The sequence below is a fragment of the Amphiura filiformis genome, chromosome 8 (genome assembly GCF_039555335.1).
Source record: "Amphiura filiformis chromosome 8, Afil_fr2py, whole genome shotgun sequence".
Classification (NCBI taxonomy): Eukaryota; Metazoa; Echinodermata; class Ophiuroidea; order Amphilepidida; family Amphiuridae; genus Amphiura; species Amphiura filiformis.
In genome coordinates this window covers 46,914,715-46,937,278 of record NC_092635.1, presented here as the reverse complement: position 1 = coordinate 46,937,278, position 22,564 = coordinate 46,914,715, and the positions used below count along the sequence as shown (strand labels likewise).

Genomic DNA, 22,564 nt, shown 5'->3' with positions numbered 1-22,564 from the left:
TTAAAAAAAGATGTTTGAAATTTGTGGTTTTGTAGTAAAAAATGTTAAGCGCAATATAGATGTACTGCAAAAGTATATTAGCGTGCCTTCAGGCTTGTCATCTCTGTGAATCTGTATTACCCCCAATATGATAGTCGGATTGGGGCAAATACAAGAAGATAGTTTGAACTCGGGCACTTTTTATCCTCAAGTGGGACAAGATCGTACTAGATACATAAGAATTACAGGAAACGCTATAAGGAAGCTACAAAATGCTTTATTTTCGTTCTCCAAAGTAAAGATTTCTTTCCGTCTAAGAGTTGTTGTGAACGTTGTCACAACCAAGTCCCTTTGGGTTTTTTCCCTGCGAGTTGTCGTCGGCTTATTCGGTTAGAAGTTCCGTCAGTAAACTTTTGTTTTGTTTTGTTTGACACCATGAATGTCACGACATTGGGTATGGTAATGAAGTATACGACAACGAGAGATCACAGTGCAGCAACCCAGGGAGCTGGAGGGCGTGTGTGGCGCATCGCAACCCTCTTCCGCTCATTCGGTTTGTATCGATCAGGCACGCTACCAGCTGACAACGTAAATAGTCCTAACTTGATTATCTTTGTGCAAGGAATTGAACCGTCTGCCGTGCTGGGGATAGGAGAAAGCAAAAATCTACTTGTTAGTGCATGATGTGTGGTATTCAATCCATTTTAATGCACGGTGAGAAGAAATGAATAACTAACTTTACACCATTTTTCAATTTGCTCATTGATTGCTAAGTATATTGTTTGCAATAGAGTCACAAATTTGACCCTAACACTGTCCACTTTTTTGTGCCAAGCTTTTGACCGTTACGGTGTAATATAAAGACACAATTGTGGTCTTTGCCACATGGCCAACATGTCTGAAAAGCTTTGCCTGACCAAAAATATACTGTCAATTGCCGATGGTGTGGGACTCCCCTTTCGTGATTTGTTACACGTCCCTCATTGAGCTAATTGCTGGGGGCGTTTGTTTCAGGCTAGCCATCTACCTGAAATATTCATGAAGACTCTGTGTTTTCCTGACTTGATGATTGCGACTTGATTCGGGAGAGAAATCGAGTCAAATGTAATAAACGGAATCCCCGTGCCACCGATTCTTTGGCATGCTATAATGCTGCCCTTCGGCCAGATCAAGTATTGTGTGTGTGTACACGTCTGTTTGTGTGTATTTGTATTGACGATTTGAGTCGAGGGTGCCTCAAGTACCCCCCTTGACTTCGTTAAGAATAGATACACCTATTCGAGTAGCATAATTTGCACAGATTCTTTGATTTGTGTTTTGCACGTTATATGGTAGATGTTTCCCCTGCAGACATATATAATTTGCATAATATAATTTATCAGGAGAATTGATACAGGTACAGCAGCTATCGTTATGGGTTTTTATAGACAATTGATAGGAGTACTGAAATTTGTATGAATCGCTAGGAGGTATGTAACAAAGACTTTGTTTCAAATGTTAAACAACATTGCTGTCAGTGATTGTTGAGTTATTAAAACCCAAAATAAATAATAATGTGGGAGGATATCACTTGTGACCATTGCTAAATTGGACGCCATAATGAAATTACTGCTTTGTGGTGGAGACTGGCAAAGTAGTGGAGATGGGATCTGGCAGTTGTGATCAAGTGGGTAATCTGGGGAAAATTGGTTCATCAAAAGCTGCAATCTTTAGAACAGGAATGAATAAAGTGGCATTCCAATTGACTATCTGCTTAGCATATAGTATTTCTTTTGTGTGTGTGTGCACTGTGCGCTTCTTTATTGTGACATTTGATTTGTTTTTATTTGTGTGGGGGTGTTTGTGCGTGTGTGGTGGTGGTGTGTATGTGTACATAATTATGTGCTTACTATTTTCAAAAGATGGCTGCGGAGCAGGCGACTACAAGCTTTCTCCAACTATTGCGATCTTGGGCAAGCAAAACAATTTTGTATGGCTGAACCAAAGTCAGAAATTATTGTGTTATTAATCTTGAACCTTGGTAGCATTTCACTGCCCATTCTGTTATTTAACTTGAAGCATCTGCAATTGTTTAAAGTAGGTTTACCTACACTCCTACAGGTACTAGTAGCAAGCCTCAAAATAAGCAGGTCTGGACCAGGAGCCACACATTTGGAAAAAGCAGCTCCTGGTCCTGTGATTACCTAGTGAACCAGGAGCCATTCATTTAAATTTAAATTGTACACATTAAATAAAAAAACCTGCTTAAACTACCAGGCTGTACATGTATTTGAAGAAAAAAAATGTAGACCCTGCCTGGTTCATATGATTTTGTTGTTGCCAAAATGTTATAAATGGCTCCTGGGTCCCTGGTTATTTTGAAGCTTGACTAGTACAGTAGTAAATTTTGTTGCCATTCATTTAGGTATAGTACCATGTGTTAGAACTGGCTCAGTTCCCTCTGATCGCGACACCCGACCGCGCGAGGCTGATCGCGCCAGCGCGATGACGAGCGGTGGTTTAGGAGTTGGATTGTCATCTGCATGGTACAGTACTGAGCACCAGTGATCGAATTTAGGAAAAATAAATGGTTGTCCCACGGACAACCAGATTACAATTTCTGGTTGTCCGTCTCAGTTTTTGGTTGTCCGTAGGCCTGCAAATGTAACTTTTGGCTAGATTTATGGTTGTCCGGCGGACAACCGAATCAGTATTTTTGGTTGTCCGGCGACTTTTTTAGTTGTCCCGGACAACCAAAATTTCGAACGCTGCTGAGCACGTAACTAGTGCTACCTTGTGTTTCAAGACTTTGTCCTTAACTCATTAACATCCCATGTGTGTCTTCTCACACACACACATACCTAGGATAAGGTTCACTGGTTATCTGTGGTGTAAGGTTCAAGTTCTTTGCTCTCATTCATTACCATTTTCATTCATGCCTGTCTGAAAACCATTACCGACCCGACTGGAGGTTTCTTGTTACAACCATACAACACTCAGTAATGAGTGACCACAACCTGAGTGACCAGATACAGGACACAAACATTGGTTTCAGGTCAGGTCCAAGAGTGACCACTACTCTGTGTTACAAGTATGGTACTCCAGATCCCTTTTGTCCTTTGCCATAATTTCTTAATTGCTGTGGGATTCATTAGAACAGTATAAATTAAAACTTGAGGAAAATGAGGAACACTATATACAAATGTACTAGTATATGAAAGATCATACCCGAGTCCCTGACATCTGGAAGCTTTCAACAGAGTATCAGTGTACTGTATATATAATGCCCCATTGCCCCAGTGCAGTGCTGGTACCCAAAATGACCAGTTCCTAGTATATAGGCCTACAAGTAGGTATTGCAAACAATTCTCTCTGCCAAGACACCATATCTTTTATACCTCTATAATTATGTTTGTCCATTCATAGAATGATGTTAATGATTCTGTTGGAAGCCAAAACTCACAGTACACAACCGCAAACATAAAGGAATTATGGAAAGAGAAGCTGGAATTATGGGTAAGTCGATTTTCTGGTGCCTTTTGATTTCTACCTTTTGAGCGTGACTTACAACCAGGCGTTTTCAACATTTGCATTTTGAACTTCGCCCTCCTGTATGCAATGCGAGGTCAAATATTTGAGAACGAGGTAAAATATTTGAGATACGATTGCTGGATGGAGGTCAATGAACTGTGCTATTGGAAATGAGGTCATTTTTAGTGGTCTCACTTCCAGTGGCAAAGTTCAATACTTCTCATTTAAGAACCATAGCTCAAAATTTGACCTCAAGTTGTAGAGCATGAGTTGGTACCCAACACATCTAAATGTCATTCTATTCATGTAGAAGCCTATTGAGGTTAAAGAACTGTGTACTGACATGGAGATGAGCATGTTTGAGGTCCTATACCATTTGTCACCCTGATGTGGCGAGTGTGTACGCCAGAACGCTATCGATTTGAAGGTGCACTCAATGAAATGCGCACTGCCACGTCAAGGTGAAAACTGGTATAGTGAGGTTGGTCAATTATTGGTTAGCTGGTTGGTTGGTTATTTTGTGTAAATGACAGGAAGACAGTTTTTGAAAATGAGAATCAAATGAGCTATCAAAGATTTGGTTAACCTTGACCATAAATTGAATTTGACTGGATTGGTAACACTTCAAGTGTGTAGTGTAACAGATACTCTAGGCTATATGAATCAATTGACTTACTGACCAATTAAGTTAGAAATCGGGATCTAGTTAACCGGGTTGCAGTCTTGGTAGCAGTCTTAATAACAACTTGGAGAAACGAGAGAACGATCTACATATTTGGTTAATCGGCGCAGTTGATTGTCGTACTTGATTGTCATGCAGAGCAAAATGCAGCTAATTCAAATTGGATTGTAATTCAACTTGTATTTCCTGATCTCCGCAGCTCACTGCTAACTGCCAATGATAGGATAGTAGGATTTAAAGATTAGATATCACAAGAAAAGTGGCACCAATGTTGACTTAAGGGTGCATCTTCTGTTTTGAAGTTAACCTTGATGTTGATTATTGTCTCATGGCTTGATTGACAATTTTGAGTGTGTCTACCTGAAATTTATGGGAACGACTTGGTCTTTATGTCTTAAAAATAAGCTCCAATGCAACTTATCTTTAATTTTAATGAAGTACTTTGACTTGTTTGAATGTTCGGATTACTTAGGCCTTGATTGTAAATGCTATTTTGATAATTTGCTGTGTCATTTAAAATGCACCCTTAAAAGTTCCAAATTACCTTTCATTTTTACCATAAATCATGTTTTATTGTGCTACTATCTGTCAGTGTACTTAGTGATCAGCCAAGTGTATTAAACACAACCAAAGTTGTAAAATGTGAAACGCGATAATTAAAACATCTTGATTGGAAATATCAACCCATCACCCTATTCATAGGGCATTGAAAAAAAACTTCACTAACTGCCATTTTGCAATCTGTCAAAACAAGCTATTATTTAAATATATTAATTTTTTTAAGCTTTGATTTCGGATTGTCTTGTCATCGAGTTGTGATCTATATCGTACATATTATTAATCAAGATCAGATAGTTCTCAGTTTGTATACCTGTAGTTCAAGCTTGCCTTGTTGCTTCATCCCCATACCAGTTTCACCTCATTCTTTTGACCCGCTATCGTTTGTATGGCACATGGGCTGGACGCAAGCAAGCTCTGAATTTTGATCGGCAGAGCAAACGTATGAAACGAGACCATCTGCAATTAAAATGAGCTGATGAAATACAATATCCCGTTTTATATTGGCATACCTGGTAAGAAAGAGGGCCGATTAGTTTGATTTTTATTCTCAACCCCTCTGGCGTTATTTGTTTAGCCATTTAGTGGTATGAGAGGGTGTACGCAAGTCTAGGGGAAGGCTGCTGGTTATTACTAATTGAATTTATTGTCAAATTGTGTTATAGCTAAATATTACAAAGTGTATTAATTGGATGCCCTTGACAGTGGGTTGATTCTATTGTTTTTGAAGTGTTGATGACCAAAATTAAAACAAATTAATTCAAGAGAGTAATTAGGAAAACATAAGGGCCAGGTGGTATATGGGGATCATTTCCACTGGATAGTTTGTACTGTTGTAAACTGTTATTGTGAGCTTTTTTGTTTTATTTTTATGGCCCAAATATGGAGACCAAACATTTTACTGAAAAAATAAAGTCTGTGATGTCACAATTTGAGTACAATGCGGGAAAATATTACCAATGCGGTACATATTTTAATTAATGTTTTGAACAAAAAAAGGAGCATACACATTTTAACAATGGTGGTGATGATGATATTAATAACAATAATAATTCTAATTCGGCAATAACAACAATAAATGCCATTATTTTCATAGGCATACTTTTTGTTAAACATTTGAGGTCATTTAATTTTCTTCAATAGTCTGCAGAGCTCACATCTTAAATTTCATAATTATATTTTTCATGCTTGGGAAAGAAATTAAATTAATTAAAAAGAATTTTTGTTAAATTGCTGACACATAAGTTTCTTTGTGCACTGTATATATCTGAGCAGGCTCGTTTGGCTTATAGTACTAATCACTCCTGACCCATAATTTGCTTATCTCATTTCTGCGTCTAAGACTTTCTAACTAATGGCATTTAAGACCTGTACATGCTGCTATAAATTGGAGCTGTTAAAAGAGTGAGAGGCCTTGTTAGTGTCTCTTAATACTAAAGCCACTGACCATTCCTCGAGCCAGTTGTCCAGCCAGCCGTTGGGCAGTAATGACACGCCTATTTGACTCTCTAATACCGGGATGCTATGCGGTTTTTAATATCGTAAAGCCTCGGCCTAAATATCACAGATTTTCTTGCAAAACCAATTTGTCATGGTTCATCGCAACCAATATTTAACGGTGTGTATGTAATAATATACATAATACTCGGTTGAACAGACTTCATATGGTCCAATTCTATGTGACACATTTCAAACTATTTTAATCGCAATATTCTGTTTTTGTTTATTTACACTGTACGACAAGGTTATTTGTCACAAAGCTTGGAGGAGAAGACGATGGGCACGGCTTTGGTCTGGTGACCAAATTAGGTGAAAGATACTAGTAGAAAAGTGTGACTTTTACACAGGTTATTTTCAAATATGAATTTAAAAATCATCAACAATGGAGAAAAGCACAGAGTATTATTTCGAGCAACCACAAAGACAACTGTTACCAAATTTATGAACCATGTATAACGAAGAAGCTATATACGGTTTCTGAAATTTGTATTAAAACAAATTCTTTTCTTTTCACTTACGTTTTAACAGATTCTATATTGACAATACAAATTTAAAGATGCCTTTTTTGGGGGTCTATTTATAATATCAATTGGAATATTTCATGCTTTGTTTGATTCATTTTGGATGCATGTTATGTTTCCATGGTAACTTGTCATATGCTGGTCCATTAGACCAGTGCCAGGAAGAGGTTCTTGCTTGGAATATAAAAAAACCCGATAAAATTGGTTCGGTTCACGACTCTTAGTGCGTTTTTCCCCCTTCCACATCTTTCTTTACAGTCTGCCTTCAAATTCAGATTGTATTATCGCTGTTAATCAGCTTAAAAAAGAGTGACGCATATGTTGCGACAAAAGGGTGCTTGCTGACTGTATTACTACAAAGTGTGCTATAAGTTAGAATACACACAATATGTACGATATACAGTGTGCAGAGACATTACAGCTGTTTAAGATCCTTTATCTAGGTAATAATATTAATATTAGGTTAGATTTCATTGCACTTTGTTGTGTTAATAAAACTGATTTATTATTTTTCTTTATTACACTACAGTTAAGATTGCTAATTTTGTGCATTGGTGTGGATGGATTCACCTTTTTGAATGTGTTCACTGAAAAGGGCTTTTTCGCAATCCATTTGTGCAAATGTACTAATTGTAAGCTTGGAACTGTATTGCATACAGTATTTAAGTGTGATATTCAGATTGGGTTCATAAATCACCTTTTTCACACTTTTAAGATTTTTTGCCGTAAAGGTTGAATCTCATACCATCAATAACACTCAGATTAAAAGAAGTCTCAATAGTTTTGTGGTTTTTATGCTTTCTGGAAATGGATAGTAAAAGGTTATGGAGTGGAAGGGTATTTGTAGCTGGCTAAAATTACAATGATAGGATTGAATGTGTATGGATTCATTGACACTGCAGTTCACAGATTTTAAACTTTTCTTTTTTTTCAGGGTCTATGTTTTAAATGTTGCGACAGTCACTCCCAATATATACATGCAAATTATAATTTATACTCATGAATATCAAGCTTAATGTTAAATTTTCCAATTGTCTCTATTATCTTTCACATATCGTTTTGCGCCCTGCCATTCTTTGATCAGCTCGTAATCGGCGGGCCTTATAACATCGCAGATTAATATTAAAATATTTAATTTTGAGAATTGTGACATCTAGCCAGAAGCATCACAAATTATTCATTCAAGTCCTATACTTGGTCTACTTTCTTTAACACACAAAATAAAGACCAGACAAGTCAACTAAATAGTACTCTTAACGTTGGTCTACTTTTCAGCACAGTGGTAAAAGCCTAACATTTCCCGCCTATTACGAGCTGATCAAACTATAGGTGAAACTTTTAAATTGTCTTTTCACGTAACAAATATTGCAAATGCAAAATAAACTGTATGTATAGGGAGGTAGTATAATTATAGTGGTATTTGTGCTACATTTCCAACAATATTTCATTTGGGATTTTAAGGGGTACTACACCCCTGGCCAATTTTGTGCCTATTTTTGCATTTTTCTCAAAAATTATAGCGCATTGGTGACAAATAAGATATGTATATTATAGGGGCAAGGACTACAACTACTTCACTGGAAATTCAGCAACTCAAGGCAAGTAGTTATTGATTTATTGATCAAATATTGGTTTTCCCTCATTTTTGATTGTAACTCCACAACTGCTGTCTATGCTGAAATAAAATTTCTAGTGCAGTAATTATAATCCTTGCCCCTATAATATACATATCTTACTTGTCACCCATGGTCTATAATTTTGAGAAAAATGCAAAAATAGGCACAAAATTGGGCAGGGGTGTAGTACCCCCTTAAACGGGTCTAATTATCAAACCCCAATGTCCAAAATATTTTCATACTTAAAAGTTTGAGTTCTGATAATTAACCTCGAGATGAGTGTGAAAATAGCAATCACACAAAAAAATCATTTTACTTAACCCCATGAGAACTACCTGCCGATTGGCCAAAAATAAGTTTTTATATCAATTGGACCAATCAGCAACATTGTTAGAATAATTTCACCACACAAAAAAATTGGGGTGAATTTTTTGCAAAACTCCATTCTGATTGGTGATTAAAGTGAAGATACCATGTAATTGACCAATCAGAGGCAATGTTAGATCGGCAGGTAGTGCTCAGGGGGTTAAATACTCTGCACAAATTACACTGGCTCGATCCAGACACCTTAATGATTGTGGCAAGTTGCAGTAAGTATAAGTATAATTTTTGATATCGAGGAAGATCATAGCACACGTTATTAGTTCATATGTCACAGGCCAATTTTGCGTCTCGAGATGAAACTTGAGACTAATTGCAATTACCAGTGTTTATGGTATCATCGGTATCCGTATTTAACACCACACGTTATTTCAGTAAAGTAAACCCGTTCACAGAGTGTGTCGTTGTATTGAATATCGCATCTTTGGTGAATCAGAATTAAACAGCTCTGGCTGGCCTCTCAATTTAGCAAATAAGACAGGTCCTTTACAGCTTCTCAAAAGGCAATTTCAAACATTTTTTATTAAATGTTATTAATTTGTTAAGTGACTTGGGGTGTGTTTGATGGTAATTTACCGGGGCGGAGTAGCGCTATACCAAATTAATACCAGGTCGTTCACATCCAACAGACGCAAACGCAGTAGCCACTTTGCACTATTCGATCTCCTGAACTGTAGCCGATAGTCCTAGTGTTTCAAACAACAAAACAACTAAAATCATGATGTGCCGTGTCGCTGTGGATTATCTCGAGTCCTGTAAAGCGTTGAGAGATACGGTAAGGACGACTCACAAGCGGATGAGTCTTGTGTCTCTCCCAAGAGATGAAACGCAATATATCTAGTGGGTTTTACACGGTTAGGCTATCAACCTTGTATTTCAAAAGCTAAGCAGGAAGAAATTGTATTGATGGGAGGAAGAGTGAGAATTACCAAAGAATTGTATGCGGCGGATTTCAAAATGTAGATCATGCATGCCTGTATGGTATACATCTTGTAACTAGTTACTAGGCTGTCTGTTTTTGAAAGATGGGGGGAAAGGGGAAAATGAGTGTTGTCTTAAAACAAATTCCTGGCAGTTTTTACAGAAATGATGGATGGTTTGGGAATAAAACTCAAAAATAAAATGAAATTTGTATCAGAAAGGTTACCTTAGCTAATGTTAAAATGTTCAAATAAAATGAAAAAAAAAGGATTATTATTTTGCTTATATACAGGCATGAGAAATCTCCGCGTTTCCGCGATTTTCCGCGTTTTCAATGACCCAAATCCATGAGAATAACTGCTTTCCGCTTTTTCAAGTATTAGGTAAATCGCGGAAATCCCCGCCTGAATTGTACATGTTTTACTCGCGATAAACGACTAAAATCGAATATTAGCAAAAGTAGGCTCACCATCAGACTCTTGATGACGCGAAAGATTAACATATACGTGCACTTGGGCTACCCACAAGCTTGGGGATGAGGCTATATAGCAAAAGACCTTTGACCCGACGATAGTAAACTTTTTTAAAGATGGTTCATGTCATGAATTTCGTCTGTAAAGAGATGCGATCGGGTGAATAAAATCCAAACAATCGTGTCCGAAAGCGAAATATTTGAACTAAAAAACATTACCAAAGAGTTAGTATGGCGGCGAGGGATTGTGATTTCCTAGAAAGGGGCACTTCTGCAAGCAACTAGCTATTCAAGAAGATCGAAAAGACCCACTGGTGAAGAACTTATGGCGGTGGGAATGGCTGGATCATACACACAGTGCAACCGGGCAGAAGTTGTCGCATTGCATAAGATTGATCAAGAAACCTGGTTTTGCTTTCTGCGGAAGAACAGTGTTACTCTTCCTCATCTTCAATATCTTCTTGTGGCTATCATTTCCCACGTGGTCAACTAGAGCCACGCGTCCCCTCATTGCGTATTTGATCTCCTTATCACAAACAATGCTCCGTAAGCTTAAAACTCTTTGTCATTTTTTGTATCTTCATGCACTGATGCATGCATGTCATTCATTGTATTGTTGAATTTGTTGACTATCATTTAGGAGGCACATACCTCATTTCGTTTCTCACATGGTTGTGCCAAAGTCTAGGGTTGATTTAAGTTGGGGTTATAGGCCAAAGGGTATGTAGGGGTCAAAGGTCAAAAAATAATCGAATTTTAATTGTGCATCACATATCCAAGAATCGGCTTCATCGGTCATGTTGTTAAGTAAATATGGCCAATTTAAGATGGCCGCCCGCATGTAAAAAAGTATAGGCAGTTGAAATTTCAAATCGCTTTATCATCCAAACGCATAACACATTTTTTTATGTATACATTTGCTATGCCAATTAAAACCAAACTTGGTAACAATGATCAGTGGATGGGGGACTAGGGCTGAGGTGAAGGGTCTTGAGGTCAAAGGTCATCTAGGGGTCAAATTAGGTGAGGTCACAGGTCAAACCATCCATCAAATGGTTTGCGCACCAGTAACATTGTACTAAAAAGTGCTATTTTTTCATTCAAATTAAACATTTTGTCTTCATTTATGTGTCTTTTTTTCCTGTAAAATTGCTCTCCTGAGAGGGCCTCAATAGGGTTTTTACAGTGTAGAAGCCCTCTGGCTTCGGGGGCTCCGCCCCTCGACCCCGCCGGGCGCTTCGCCCCTGGACCCCACCAGGGCCCTTAAGCGGCCCCTGGACCCCCCGTGAGGGCGATACTCCAGTCGCCACGCTCCTCCGTTCGCCATTTTTCCTCTTTTTTTTTAATTCCTCACTCTCATGCCTGTATATATTGTTTTAACTTGATACAAGTTTGGCACAAAACATTGATGATATCCTATTAATGTAAGTTGTTACATTTAGCTGACCCCATTCCCCCCAGTCTGTAATTGAAACCGGAAGTAGATCAAAATAACATTGTATCTTTTTTAAGGCCATATGAGAAACATACCGTATTTCGTCAAATGGGCGTTACATTTTCCCCAAGGGGGGGGCGTTTATTCAAGGTCAATTTTAGAACGATAATTCCCGTTAAAATCATCAGGTAAACTTAAAACTCACGCTAAAATGACGAACTATGAACTAGAAACACTGACTTCTGGTTCACTTCGGGTTTCCAATCCAGATTTTCGCCAATTATTGACGCTTTTATCGACCATGTGGGCAACTTGGTAAGCTTACTACACAAGATAGCATGGAAATATCTGCATTTTTGAAACATCTTGGTTGAAAAAAGTGGTGGGGGGCATTTATTTGAGGGGGGGTGCCTATTTGACGAAATACGGTAATCAACATTATTTGTGAAAATTCTAAACTTTTTCATTTGTGTTACTTTCTGAGCGTAATGTGAAGGAATTACAAGATGGGACTTAATTCAAGTAGCCGTAACTCAGAAACTGTAACTCCCAATGTTGAAGGACATTTTAGCACGGGGGTTTACTTGTGGCCAGTGCGCCAAGTCCAGTCCACCAACCAGCGATATTTGACCCTTGATCATAAGCCATTGAGGTGTATTTGATGGCCTATCAGGCCTCGAAATAAGCCATAATTTCTGAGGGCCATTTGGGCCCTTGATCTTAAATGTTTGAGGGCCCTCACAAATTTTTGGGGGCCCAAATTTGGGCCATTGATTTTAACCTATGTGACCCCACAAAAAAGCGAGTAACTGTAGGAGCCTAAGGAAAATAAAGAAACAAATAACCCATGTTAACATTCAAATGAATAGATTATTTAATAAGTAGGAGTAATTAAGTAATTAGGTAATTAATTAATATACATAAAGAAGTACTAGAAAGAATAGAAAGAGAGAAGCCCAAAGAAAAAAGAAATAGGGCAAGCAACCTTTTTAGATGATGCTGGTTTTTTGTTTTGTTTTCAAAAAAAGTTTTTATTTTATTTTGAATTGATTTGTTTTTAAACATTGTCATTAGTATCAGTCCGGTTAATCAGTCTTTTTTCATTTCCTTTATATCTCCAATTTTATCAAAATCAAAAGTGATTTAATATGCAAAAGTCATGCAGTGCTATTATAAACCCGCCACAGTGACAGCAGAACCTCATTAATATTCATGACCTGCTGTATTATAGTGGTGTATTGTGCTATCCCGAAGTACCAAAAACACAATATCGGCCGATTTATGTGAAAAAACCGAGTTATTACACCTACTTTAACATCATAACTATCTAATATTATTAAAGATCTAAGTAAATAACAATGTTTTTGGCCTTGAATTTACTTCAATTCTCCCGAAATGTGAATTTAGAATGCAATATAGTCGGGCGATTTGTTGGTGTTGCATGACTGTTGAATTCTGCAGTAAGCTCAAGTCCGTAAGTGATAAAAATTGCCACAAATTTTGCGGGCCCTTTGGGCCCGCCCGATGTATCTTTTGCGGGCCCTCACTGATTTTCGGGGGCCGAGGGCCCGCCTTATTTCGAGGCCTGTGGCCTATGATTTGGCACTCAAGCATGTATGTTTAAAATGTGACGACTTAAAAGCGATTTTTTGCAAGGTGCTTGATTGAGTCGCAACTTTTCAAGCTAACAAATCCGACTTCGAATAGCAAGAAGGCTGATCAGTGTAGAATGTGAAGGGCTGAGTTTTGTCGCTCTGATGGGAGCATCACAGGAAAAGAGGAAATGAAGAGATCTGGCAGTATCCCCTGTCAGAGGTGAATAGCCTAAACAAACCCACCATCTTATAATTCATCTTGTCTTGCTAATAGTAACATCGGTCTAAGGCTGTGCGGTGTCTTGTTAATATTAATACATCAGGCTTTAAGGTGGTACTATACCCCTAATCAATAGCACTCAAATTAAAAGAAGTCTCAGTAGTTTTGTGGTTTTAATGTTTTCTGGAAATGGATAGTAAAAGGTTCAGAAGTGGGAGGGGATCCATAGCTGGCTAAAATTACAATGATAGGATTGAATGTGTATGGATTCGTCGCTGCATTTCACAGATTTTAAGGTGGTACTACACCCCCTGATAAATTTTTTGACTATTTTTGCATTTTTCTCAAAAACTAATAACACTCTGGTAACAAAAGTTATGTATATTATAGGGGCAAGGAATCCAGTTGCTACACTGGAATTAATTTCAGTGACTCAAAACAAGCGGTACGTTATTTATGACAAGAAAAGAGGTACCGCTAGAATGTACCTCATTTCGTAACATATAAAATGAACCACTTGCCTTGAATCACTTAAATTTCAGTGAAGTATTAAAATTGGATTCCTTGCCTCTACAATACGTAACTTTTGTTGCCAGTGTGAAGTTATTTTTTGAGAAAAATGCAAAATTAGTCTCAAAATTTATCAGGGGTTGTAGTACCACCTTAAGGCTGTGGGGTGTTTGTATGATGACAACTTCATTGTGTCTCATTTTGACAGACATCTTTTTGAGAATATAAATAACTAGGCGGTTACCCGTATTTCGCGGTTCTCGGCTGTCATAGTTATTGGCTTTTGCAGATCTCAAAATCGTTGACCATGGATGACCTAACAAACGCAAAACCTGGGCTTCCTTGGCCAAAGTTACACCCACCGACCAAGTTTGAGCTCCATGAGCAATTTGAAATATTTGTTTTGACCTCTCAACCGTAGGTCTGACAAAAGGTCACAATGGAACTTTTGTTTGTTAGTCCAATTTCCACCTACCCACCAAGTATGAGCTCCATAGGCAATTTGAAATTTTTACCTTTTGACCTTTGACCTCTTAACTGTAGGTCTGAAGAAAAGATCACCGTGGAAACTTTTGTTTGTTAGTCCAAGGTCCACCCACCCATCAAGCATGTCAAGTGTGAGTTCCAGAGGGGCAATTTGAAATTTTGACCTTTCTTGACCTATGACCTCTTAACCGTAGGTCTGACAAAAAGGTCACTGTGGAAACTTTTGTTTGTTAGTCCAAGGTCCACCCACCCACCAAGTTTGAGATCCATAGGGACAATTGAAAAATTGTGACATTTCTTGACATATGACCTCTTAACCGTAGGTCTGACGAAAAGATCACCGTAGTCTCCCCCGCAGCCAGTTTGGTTACGCTCCCTCCACACAAACAGTCTGCCAATTGCCACTTATAACACCGTTTCTGATTGGCTACACGATTGTAGCCGTAGAGCTGTACATACGGGAACTTGATTGACCTCATTCAGCTGGCGAGATGGCGGGTCAAACTTGCTCATGAATAATAAAGTAGCCGTCTAGCCGATCGACCAATTGAAAGCTTTGTTTGACATCAAGCTGAATAACGTCGGCAGAAAACCGTTAGCGAATCAAAAAGGACCAGTTCGTGATCATTGGCAGACTGTTTGTGTGGAGGGAGCGGAACCAAACTGGCTGCTGTGGAGACTAAGATCACCGTGGAAACTTTTGTTTGTTAGTCCAAGGTCCACCCACCCACCAAGTTTGAGCTCCATAGGAGCAATTTGAATTTGTTACCTTTCTTGACCTATGACCTCTTAACCGTGGGTGTGATGAAAAGGTCACCGTGGAAACTTTTGTTAGTTAGTCCAAGGTCCACCCACCCACCAAGTTTGAGCTCCATAGGAGCAATTTGAAATTGTTACCTTTCTTGACCTATGACCTCTTAACTGTAGGTATGATGAAAAGGTCACTTTGGAAACTTTTGTTTGTTAGTCCAAGGTCCACCCACCCACCAAGTTTGAGCTCTGTAGGGGCAATTTGAAATTTTTACCTTTCTTGACCTATGACCTCTTAACCGTAGGTCTGACGAAAAGGTCATCGTGGAAACTTTTATTTGTTATTCCAAGTTCCATCCACCCACCAAGTTTGAGCTCCATAGGGGCAGTTTGAAATTCTTACCTTTCTTGACCTTTGACCTCTTAACCGTTGGTCTGACAAAAAGCTCACCGTGGAAACTTTTGTTTGATAGTCCAAGGTCAACACAATGGCATGGCTAGATTTGCCATTTAAAGTATTTGAAATTAGACTTCAATTGAACTTGACCCCGTCCTTGATAAATAATTACTTGGTTTTGAAAATGGACGTAATTGGCTATAGATTTTCATGAACTTAAATTTAATTTTAATTTGATTAAAAAGGTTTCTTTGGTTGTGAGCAAGGTTGTGAGCAATTTTTTTGAAACTGGTATATTGATGCAATTTGGAAAAGGGGTGGCAATTGGAGGTCTTCAAATTCCAGTAGGTTTTCATCACAAAATATGTTAATTAAGTGGCTACTTTGCATAATATATGTGACCCGCTCCCACAAAACCAGACACTAATTTTGAAAATTGAGTTTTTGATGTCATCATTTAGTATAGTCTTCAGCTTTCATTTGATACCAAAATTACTTGTATGTTTCTAGGACATGTGGCAGAAAATGCTAGATTTGGGTGCTTTAGACATAAAAGAATATTTTGTTTTGCTGTATCTCAAAATGGCTGAGTGCGACTTATGTCGGGTTTCGTCAGAGTGAGTCACATGTGAAATAAAATGCAATATCTTGTGGGAAGACAAATGTGTAGTTGTTTCTTTCAGTCCAGTTGAAGTTGGTTTTGGCAAATTTCATGCTATTGAATTTTTAGGTTTTTTCAGGAAGTTCCCCAGGAAAGGTCCATTACTATACTATGCCCGATTTTAGGTTGGGTATATATATTAATTCACTACATCGATACCTCTGTATTGTCATTTGACACACTTCATCCAGAAACTTTTTATGAATAGGATTGTGTACAATATTCCAGATGGCTACACACGTGCATATGAACCTCTGGTAGTCAGTCATACCAGGAATAGTTCAAGCAACCAGATCAAAGCATCCTCCCGATCCTCCAAGATCAGTCATAGGGTGTTCCCCAAAGTTTTGGAACTTTTTACAAGATCCCTAAATGACATGCACTTGGGGGTAATCAGCAGTGACAGGGTCGGCTTCCACAAACAAACAAAGGCAAGTTCAGTATCATCCAATGGCTGCCTTATGACCTTAAAGCTGCCATGTGACCAGTGATATTAACATTAGTGCAAACCTGGAAGCTATCATCTCCTGCTATTTTGTAATTAACCTATGTTCCCCCTACCATGTTAACTTGTTTATTGGAGGATCCCTGCACATTAATAGCTGCTGTTTCATATTCTGGATGGGATTGGATCAAACTTTGGTCATAAGTATATAGGGCAGCTTTTCTGTATTTTCTCTGGTAACCAGAATTCATAATGGAATTTGCTGTTTGAACCTGTGGTTCACAGAAGGGTGCATTTTCATGAAGCCATTACATCAGCATTGTGTTATTTCAAAATAAATTTCATATCAGCTAGAGGAAACAGAATTTTGGGATATGTGTGAGTCCCTCGTGTAGGTTAGTATGTCATCCAATTCAGGCCAAAACAAAACTATGAAATTCCATAAATACATTAGCCTAAATAGATTTAGGGCAAAAATGGAAAATCAAGATGGGAAACTAGTTTTCCTGTATAAACATTGTAATACTATTTGCAAAATGAGGATGTTAAGCTAATCAGTTTGTAAATCCATAATAATACCATATGTCCATTAAGGTGATTACTAGAAATTGATCAAACCCAGTCATGAGAGGTGTTATTCCCAGTGTGGTATGGGTTCAGGACAGATTGTTGTCAAGTACAAGTTGTACAACCATTAAGGAATATATTTAGAATAATTCTAAACACCTTGGCTTGGTACATAGCATCTAAAGAAATTAGTAGTTAATTTTCCTGGTATCACCCCCCCCCCCCTTAAAATTTTAAGCGGTTTCTTTCCCCCTATTCCTCAAGGATGTGGAGAGGTGCATGCCCTGGTTGCATTGATGATTCATGTTGTATAATACACTTTGTATTATCATTAGCATTTTAACCCATTAACATGGCACATGCACACTTGCCCAGCAGCTGCTGGCCTTAGTGGACCTGATTGACCTCAGTTGGGGACAACCTGGACCTCTAGTCCTATACCAAATCTCTGCCAAGTTCAACCAGCACAATCAGCACATTGTGTCACTTTTGTGTGTACTGGGTTTTAGACTTTTGAGTCTTCAATGAAGGCTAATTGGGAGCAATAACATCCCAGATGGACACCAGTTTTGAGTAGTCCATCAGAAGTGAACTTCTTCCAAGTAGTGGGAGTGAAAAGAAATATGGGATCAACAACAACAGCTTTTCCTTTAGTAGTTTTAGGGTCAAGGTTCCATGTGTGAGTGAGGCTCCCCAATTTGCCATCAAAATGAGAGGAAAGCTAGTCCCTAGTTTTGGGTTGAGTAGGACTGGGGTGTCAAGTGCAGAGGAGGGTTGAGCTCAATAAAAGTGCATGGAACATTTCAGGTGTCAAGGGTTGGGGTCATTGGAGGTGATTGAGGAAATACTTGGGTAATGGAATCATGTTGATGACTTTCCGTTGTATTGGGATGTTGAAGCTGGGTTATTAAATATGGAAGGAAATGGAGATGAAAATTGATTAGGGTAAAACAAACAGATTTATTTAAAGCTTTAACTTTAAGACAGGAGATTTATTTGGACAGCAACTTTGATGGAATATCCCTATGACACTGCTCATTAAAGCCATAATGTGTGATTTGCTCCACAGCAATGCCCTCAATTGTTTTGAATTTCTACTTCTTGCACCATTGTAATGGCCATTGGTGTACATAAATGCCCTGTGAAAGACCAAGCCTGAAGTGCTTTAATTACAGTAGAATTTAACATTTAGGCCTATAATAAAACCGGGTATCCCCAGTTTTATTCTGAGCTCACCGATCGAGTGCTGAATAAATACATCGTCTGCTTGTGTATATTGAATCAGTGACGTACCGTATAATAAACTGTATGCATATCGCTATTCGTAGTACGTCTTGTTTGTACATCCCATGAGCTGCGTTAGCTCCGCCAATAATCATGATAAATAATACGATTGGTGAGATTATACACGCATTGTAGGCACTGTACGTCGATTTGACGCATAACTGTATATCGCTATTTGTCTTATACATCTTGCTTGAATCCCATCAACTGTGTGAAGTTCCCGATAATCATGGTAATAATAATCGGCGAGCTAAATACACGCACTGTAGGCGCTGGAATGAAATACCAATTTTCTTCATTTTACCTCATTTGTTTGGCTCGAAATTAAAAGGGGACAATGCAATCAGTAGCTATCAGTGAAAACTAACATTGAAATAGGAATCTATTTTTTATGCAAATCACACCTAATCGCTTTAACCGCAATTCAACCGTCCATTCTATGACTATAATAACACAAACATTTGAAGGTGAGAGAACTGCGTACTGACGGATGAGTTTTTGTGAGATTCTAGTGATTATCAATCAACATCAATTTTTGAGTTGTAACAAGTTTTTCATAATAAATGCCATATAGTATGAACGCCATCAAAGAAAACCAAGTAGGTGATAGCCCTACAAAAAAGGTGCAAGTTGATATTGCACCGTAAGCAGTTGAAATCAGATCATGTACAGCGGGCACATTGATGTAAACCAATATTACATTACTCTGCGATATCATAACCACTTAATCCTTCTGCGTCCACCATTTTGTGAGGAAATTCAGTCAGGTCTGTGTGTGTAATATTGTCATAGTTACCCTGTGGCGGTATACACACCCACCGAGCCAGCGAGGCTGTGTGCTGGTGATGACATAGGGAGGCATGTGGGTCGTTCTCACAAATAGTTTCCCAAGAACATTTTTGCAGACATGTATGTATATTTCTGCATGTTGCTTTTAAGAAGTATTTCATAACGTATGATGGGCGTCTGATGGAGAGATGATATTAATTTTGTAGTCTGAGAAATCGATAACTTGTCATAATTTTTTACAAAATCCGTTGGACGACAAAAATTGTCTTTAGGACTGAATTCCTGCTTTTGATTCCAGCTTTAATATACCTTCCAACATTAATTTATATTTTCTTTGCCTACCTTTTTAACCTTATATCCACAAAATTAGTAAAAATTGTCATCAAGATTTTTCCTCCACAGGAGCAAAACTATTGTACAGTCCAACCTCTAGCCATGATGGAACCAGGGTCTGTGATGGAACTAAATACTGCATTGAATGTCCTCAAGTGCTAAAATTGGGACAGCACACAATTACTCAGTAGGGGTAATACTAATAACACTGAGATATATTTTATTTAAGTAGCCTACTGTATGCAACAGTGATGTCCTTCTGAATGCTTTAGAGCATTAAATTAAAGTATCAGAGCATTAAATACAGGTTTTCCTTATGAAGATCACACAGCCGGAAAACAGAAAGATCCGGATAAAAGAGGTCCTGATAAGGGACGTTGGACTGTACTAAAATGTAGTGAACGATGTACGGCTTGATCTTCAGAATAACCTAAAAACAATTAAATGCATCTGACTCTGCTTGGTAGTGTAATGCAATTTTAAAGCTTGACTCATATAGTGTAAGCTGTGAAATCAGGGTGAAATCAATCAAAATTACCAACTCAATTAGCTGTCCAAAGCAAAATTGGGACAAATACATTAATTTTCGAACTGATTTCCAACAGTCATCTCTAGAATTTTGAAGCAAATCCGTAATTCAATTCACACAAAAATTCTTGCAATGAAGATTTTTATAAAATGAACCAACAGTGATTCTTGAGAATTACCGGTCGGCACAGGATATAATTTCAAATGATTCCTCAAGAATCTATATTGATTCTTGCAACAAAATTCTAAGCATATTTTTAGAGAATAAGCGATAGGAATTTTTATTTTGCCTATCCTCTACCGTGTGATAGGCGACAGGCAGGTCCAATATTTTGAGTAGTGGATGCGGCGCAGCTGGTATCCACTACGATAAAAAATATTGGACCTGCCTGTCGCCTATCATAGGTAGAGGATAGGCAAAATAAAAATTCCTATTGTTTATTCTCATTCTTATGCAGCCGTCAAAGGGAGTCTTGAACTTACCCTCCTCAAGACTTCACCATGTCATTGGTGAAAATGCGTCTAATCTTTAACTTACTGGACAAAACCATAGGGTGAATCTTGACCCGATGAGTTTTCAAATGCTGTGAATCTTCAACCAAACATATGATTGATAAAGTGAATCTTTGACTAATCTTTACCCTCATGTGGATTGTTTATATGCTTTTACATAGAACCAGCATTCACAGATCAGGTGAATCTTGACCTAATAATTTTTTTCTTGTGGTGAATCTTGAACTAATATTTTTGGACAGAAGGTGAATCTTTACCTAAATATAATTTTTGAAGGGTGAATCAAGGTGAACCCCTTGAGGAGGGTAGGTTCAAGACTCCCTTTGACGGCTGCATTAGTCAGTTAAATATTATTTTAATAACTGTAAACAAATTTTTTAAGCAAAAACTAAGTTACCGTCATAAAAACTCCCTCATTATAAAATGAACGAAACTTGTTTACAACTTCACGTATTCTGTGGCGGCGTATTGCTAAGCGCGTTCGCGTATTCCGCACTAGTCTACGCATCCAGCGCGATACATACGCCGCACCTCTACACGCGTGTTACGCATTATCAAGGCGCATGATGGCGTGGGGTGCGTCTACGGCCTGATAGACGGCACCCGCAATCATGCGATTGTCCAATCAGAAATGTGTCTACGAACTAGACCACTCCCACTGACTAAGAATCATCCTTAAAATATTGCCTCCATCCAGCATAGATGACACATAACATCATGACCTAGTAGAGCAATAATATTGTGACGTGATGAATTGGTAATGTATCCAGAGCAAAATGTTAAGCCAATTAATGAAAGAATGAATGAATGATAATCCAGAATTATTTGTATGTAAGCAAGCATAGCGTGTAATTAGCTTTGCAGGCAATATGTTAGCCATGCTAAACATGGTGGTACAGTAGTAGTAGTTTAGGTCTAAATTGTTGTTATTACCATTCATATTTATTACCATTCATACAAATTGTAATTCATTTTGATTGCATTTTTAGAAGTGGAACAATGAGTCATTATTGCCATAATTGTTCTTCTTTTTCACAAGTTACAGATAATCAGATTCAAGCAGAAGTATGAATTTTCATCCACATCAATATTTTCATAAAATTATGACTAATTGACAAAAAATATGTTTTTCATTTGTTTGAAACACAAGAAATGCATTGAAAAGGACTAAGTCAACAAACATGAACACTTTTGAATAAATCAAAGGAATTAAGCCTACATTTAAGCCGTAATTAATTGAAAGAGAAAGATTAAGGTGTTCCTAAATTAAGATTATTTCAGAGGATTTGGTATGTCATTTATGCCAGCCACAGTAATGGTGTACTAGGTCTGAAAGAAAAAGAATATTGAATTTACAACATATTCCAGTTGAAATAATATATTTGAAGCCATGCTTTACAGACAAACTGTACGATGTAAACTTGTTATAGCCTGGAACCACGGCTCACTACCAAGACCTCTGCTTTCCTGCAGGTCCCATCCCCAAACACCATGTAATCACATTTTGACGGCTCCCTCGCTTGCTGATCTCTGACCCCGTTTGCCCCCTGTACATGTAACTCAAACCCATTCTCTTAGTGCTCTTTCAACCCGAATTCTCCACCTTGAGGGGGTTTTATGAGAATTTAGTGCAATCAGAAAGTGGATGGGTTAAAAACAGACACTTGCTGTAGACAGGTTTGGTTTCAATGTAGGCTTCCAGGAAGAATGCGGAAATGGATAAATTGAGTGTTGCTATTTTTTTTTTTTTTTTTTTGAAAATTATCTTGTCTGGTAGTTTTTTTTATTGAGAAAGTTTCTTTTAGTGAAAGAAACAAGGAAAAACTATTTGATACATTTGTGTGTCAGCTTCTTTGGGATAAAAGTTTCTAAATTTTTGAAAATTGTCTTGTCTGGTTTTTTTTTTTATTA

At 37.9% G+C, this 22,564-nt stretch overlaps 1 protein-coding gene across 2 annotated transcripts in view; it reads left to right on the top strand.

Moving 5' to 3' along the window:
• The window catches only part of LOC140159117 (transcription factor 7-like 2), a 112,494-nt gene that overhangs the window by 54,308 nt on the left and 35,622 nt on the right, over window positions 1–22,564 (top strand). Inside the window, exon 4 of one of the 2 annotated variants that reach the window (XM_072182474.1) lies at window positions 3,385–3,474. The exons of the other annotated variant lie outside the window; for it this stretch is intronic. Within the exon in view, the coding sequence (XP_072038575.1) occupies window positions 3,385–3,474 (90 nt within the window). The remainder of the gene's footprint in view (window positions 1–3,384; window positions 3,475–22,564) is intronic. 2 annotated transcript variants of the gene reach the window in all.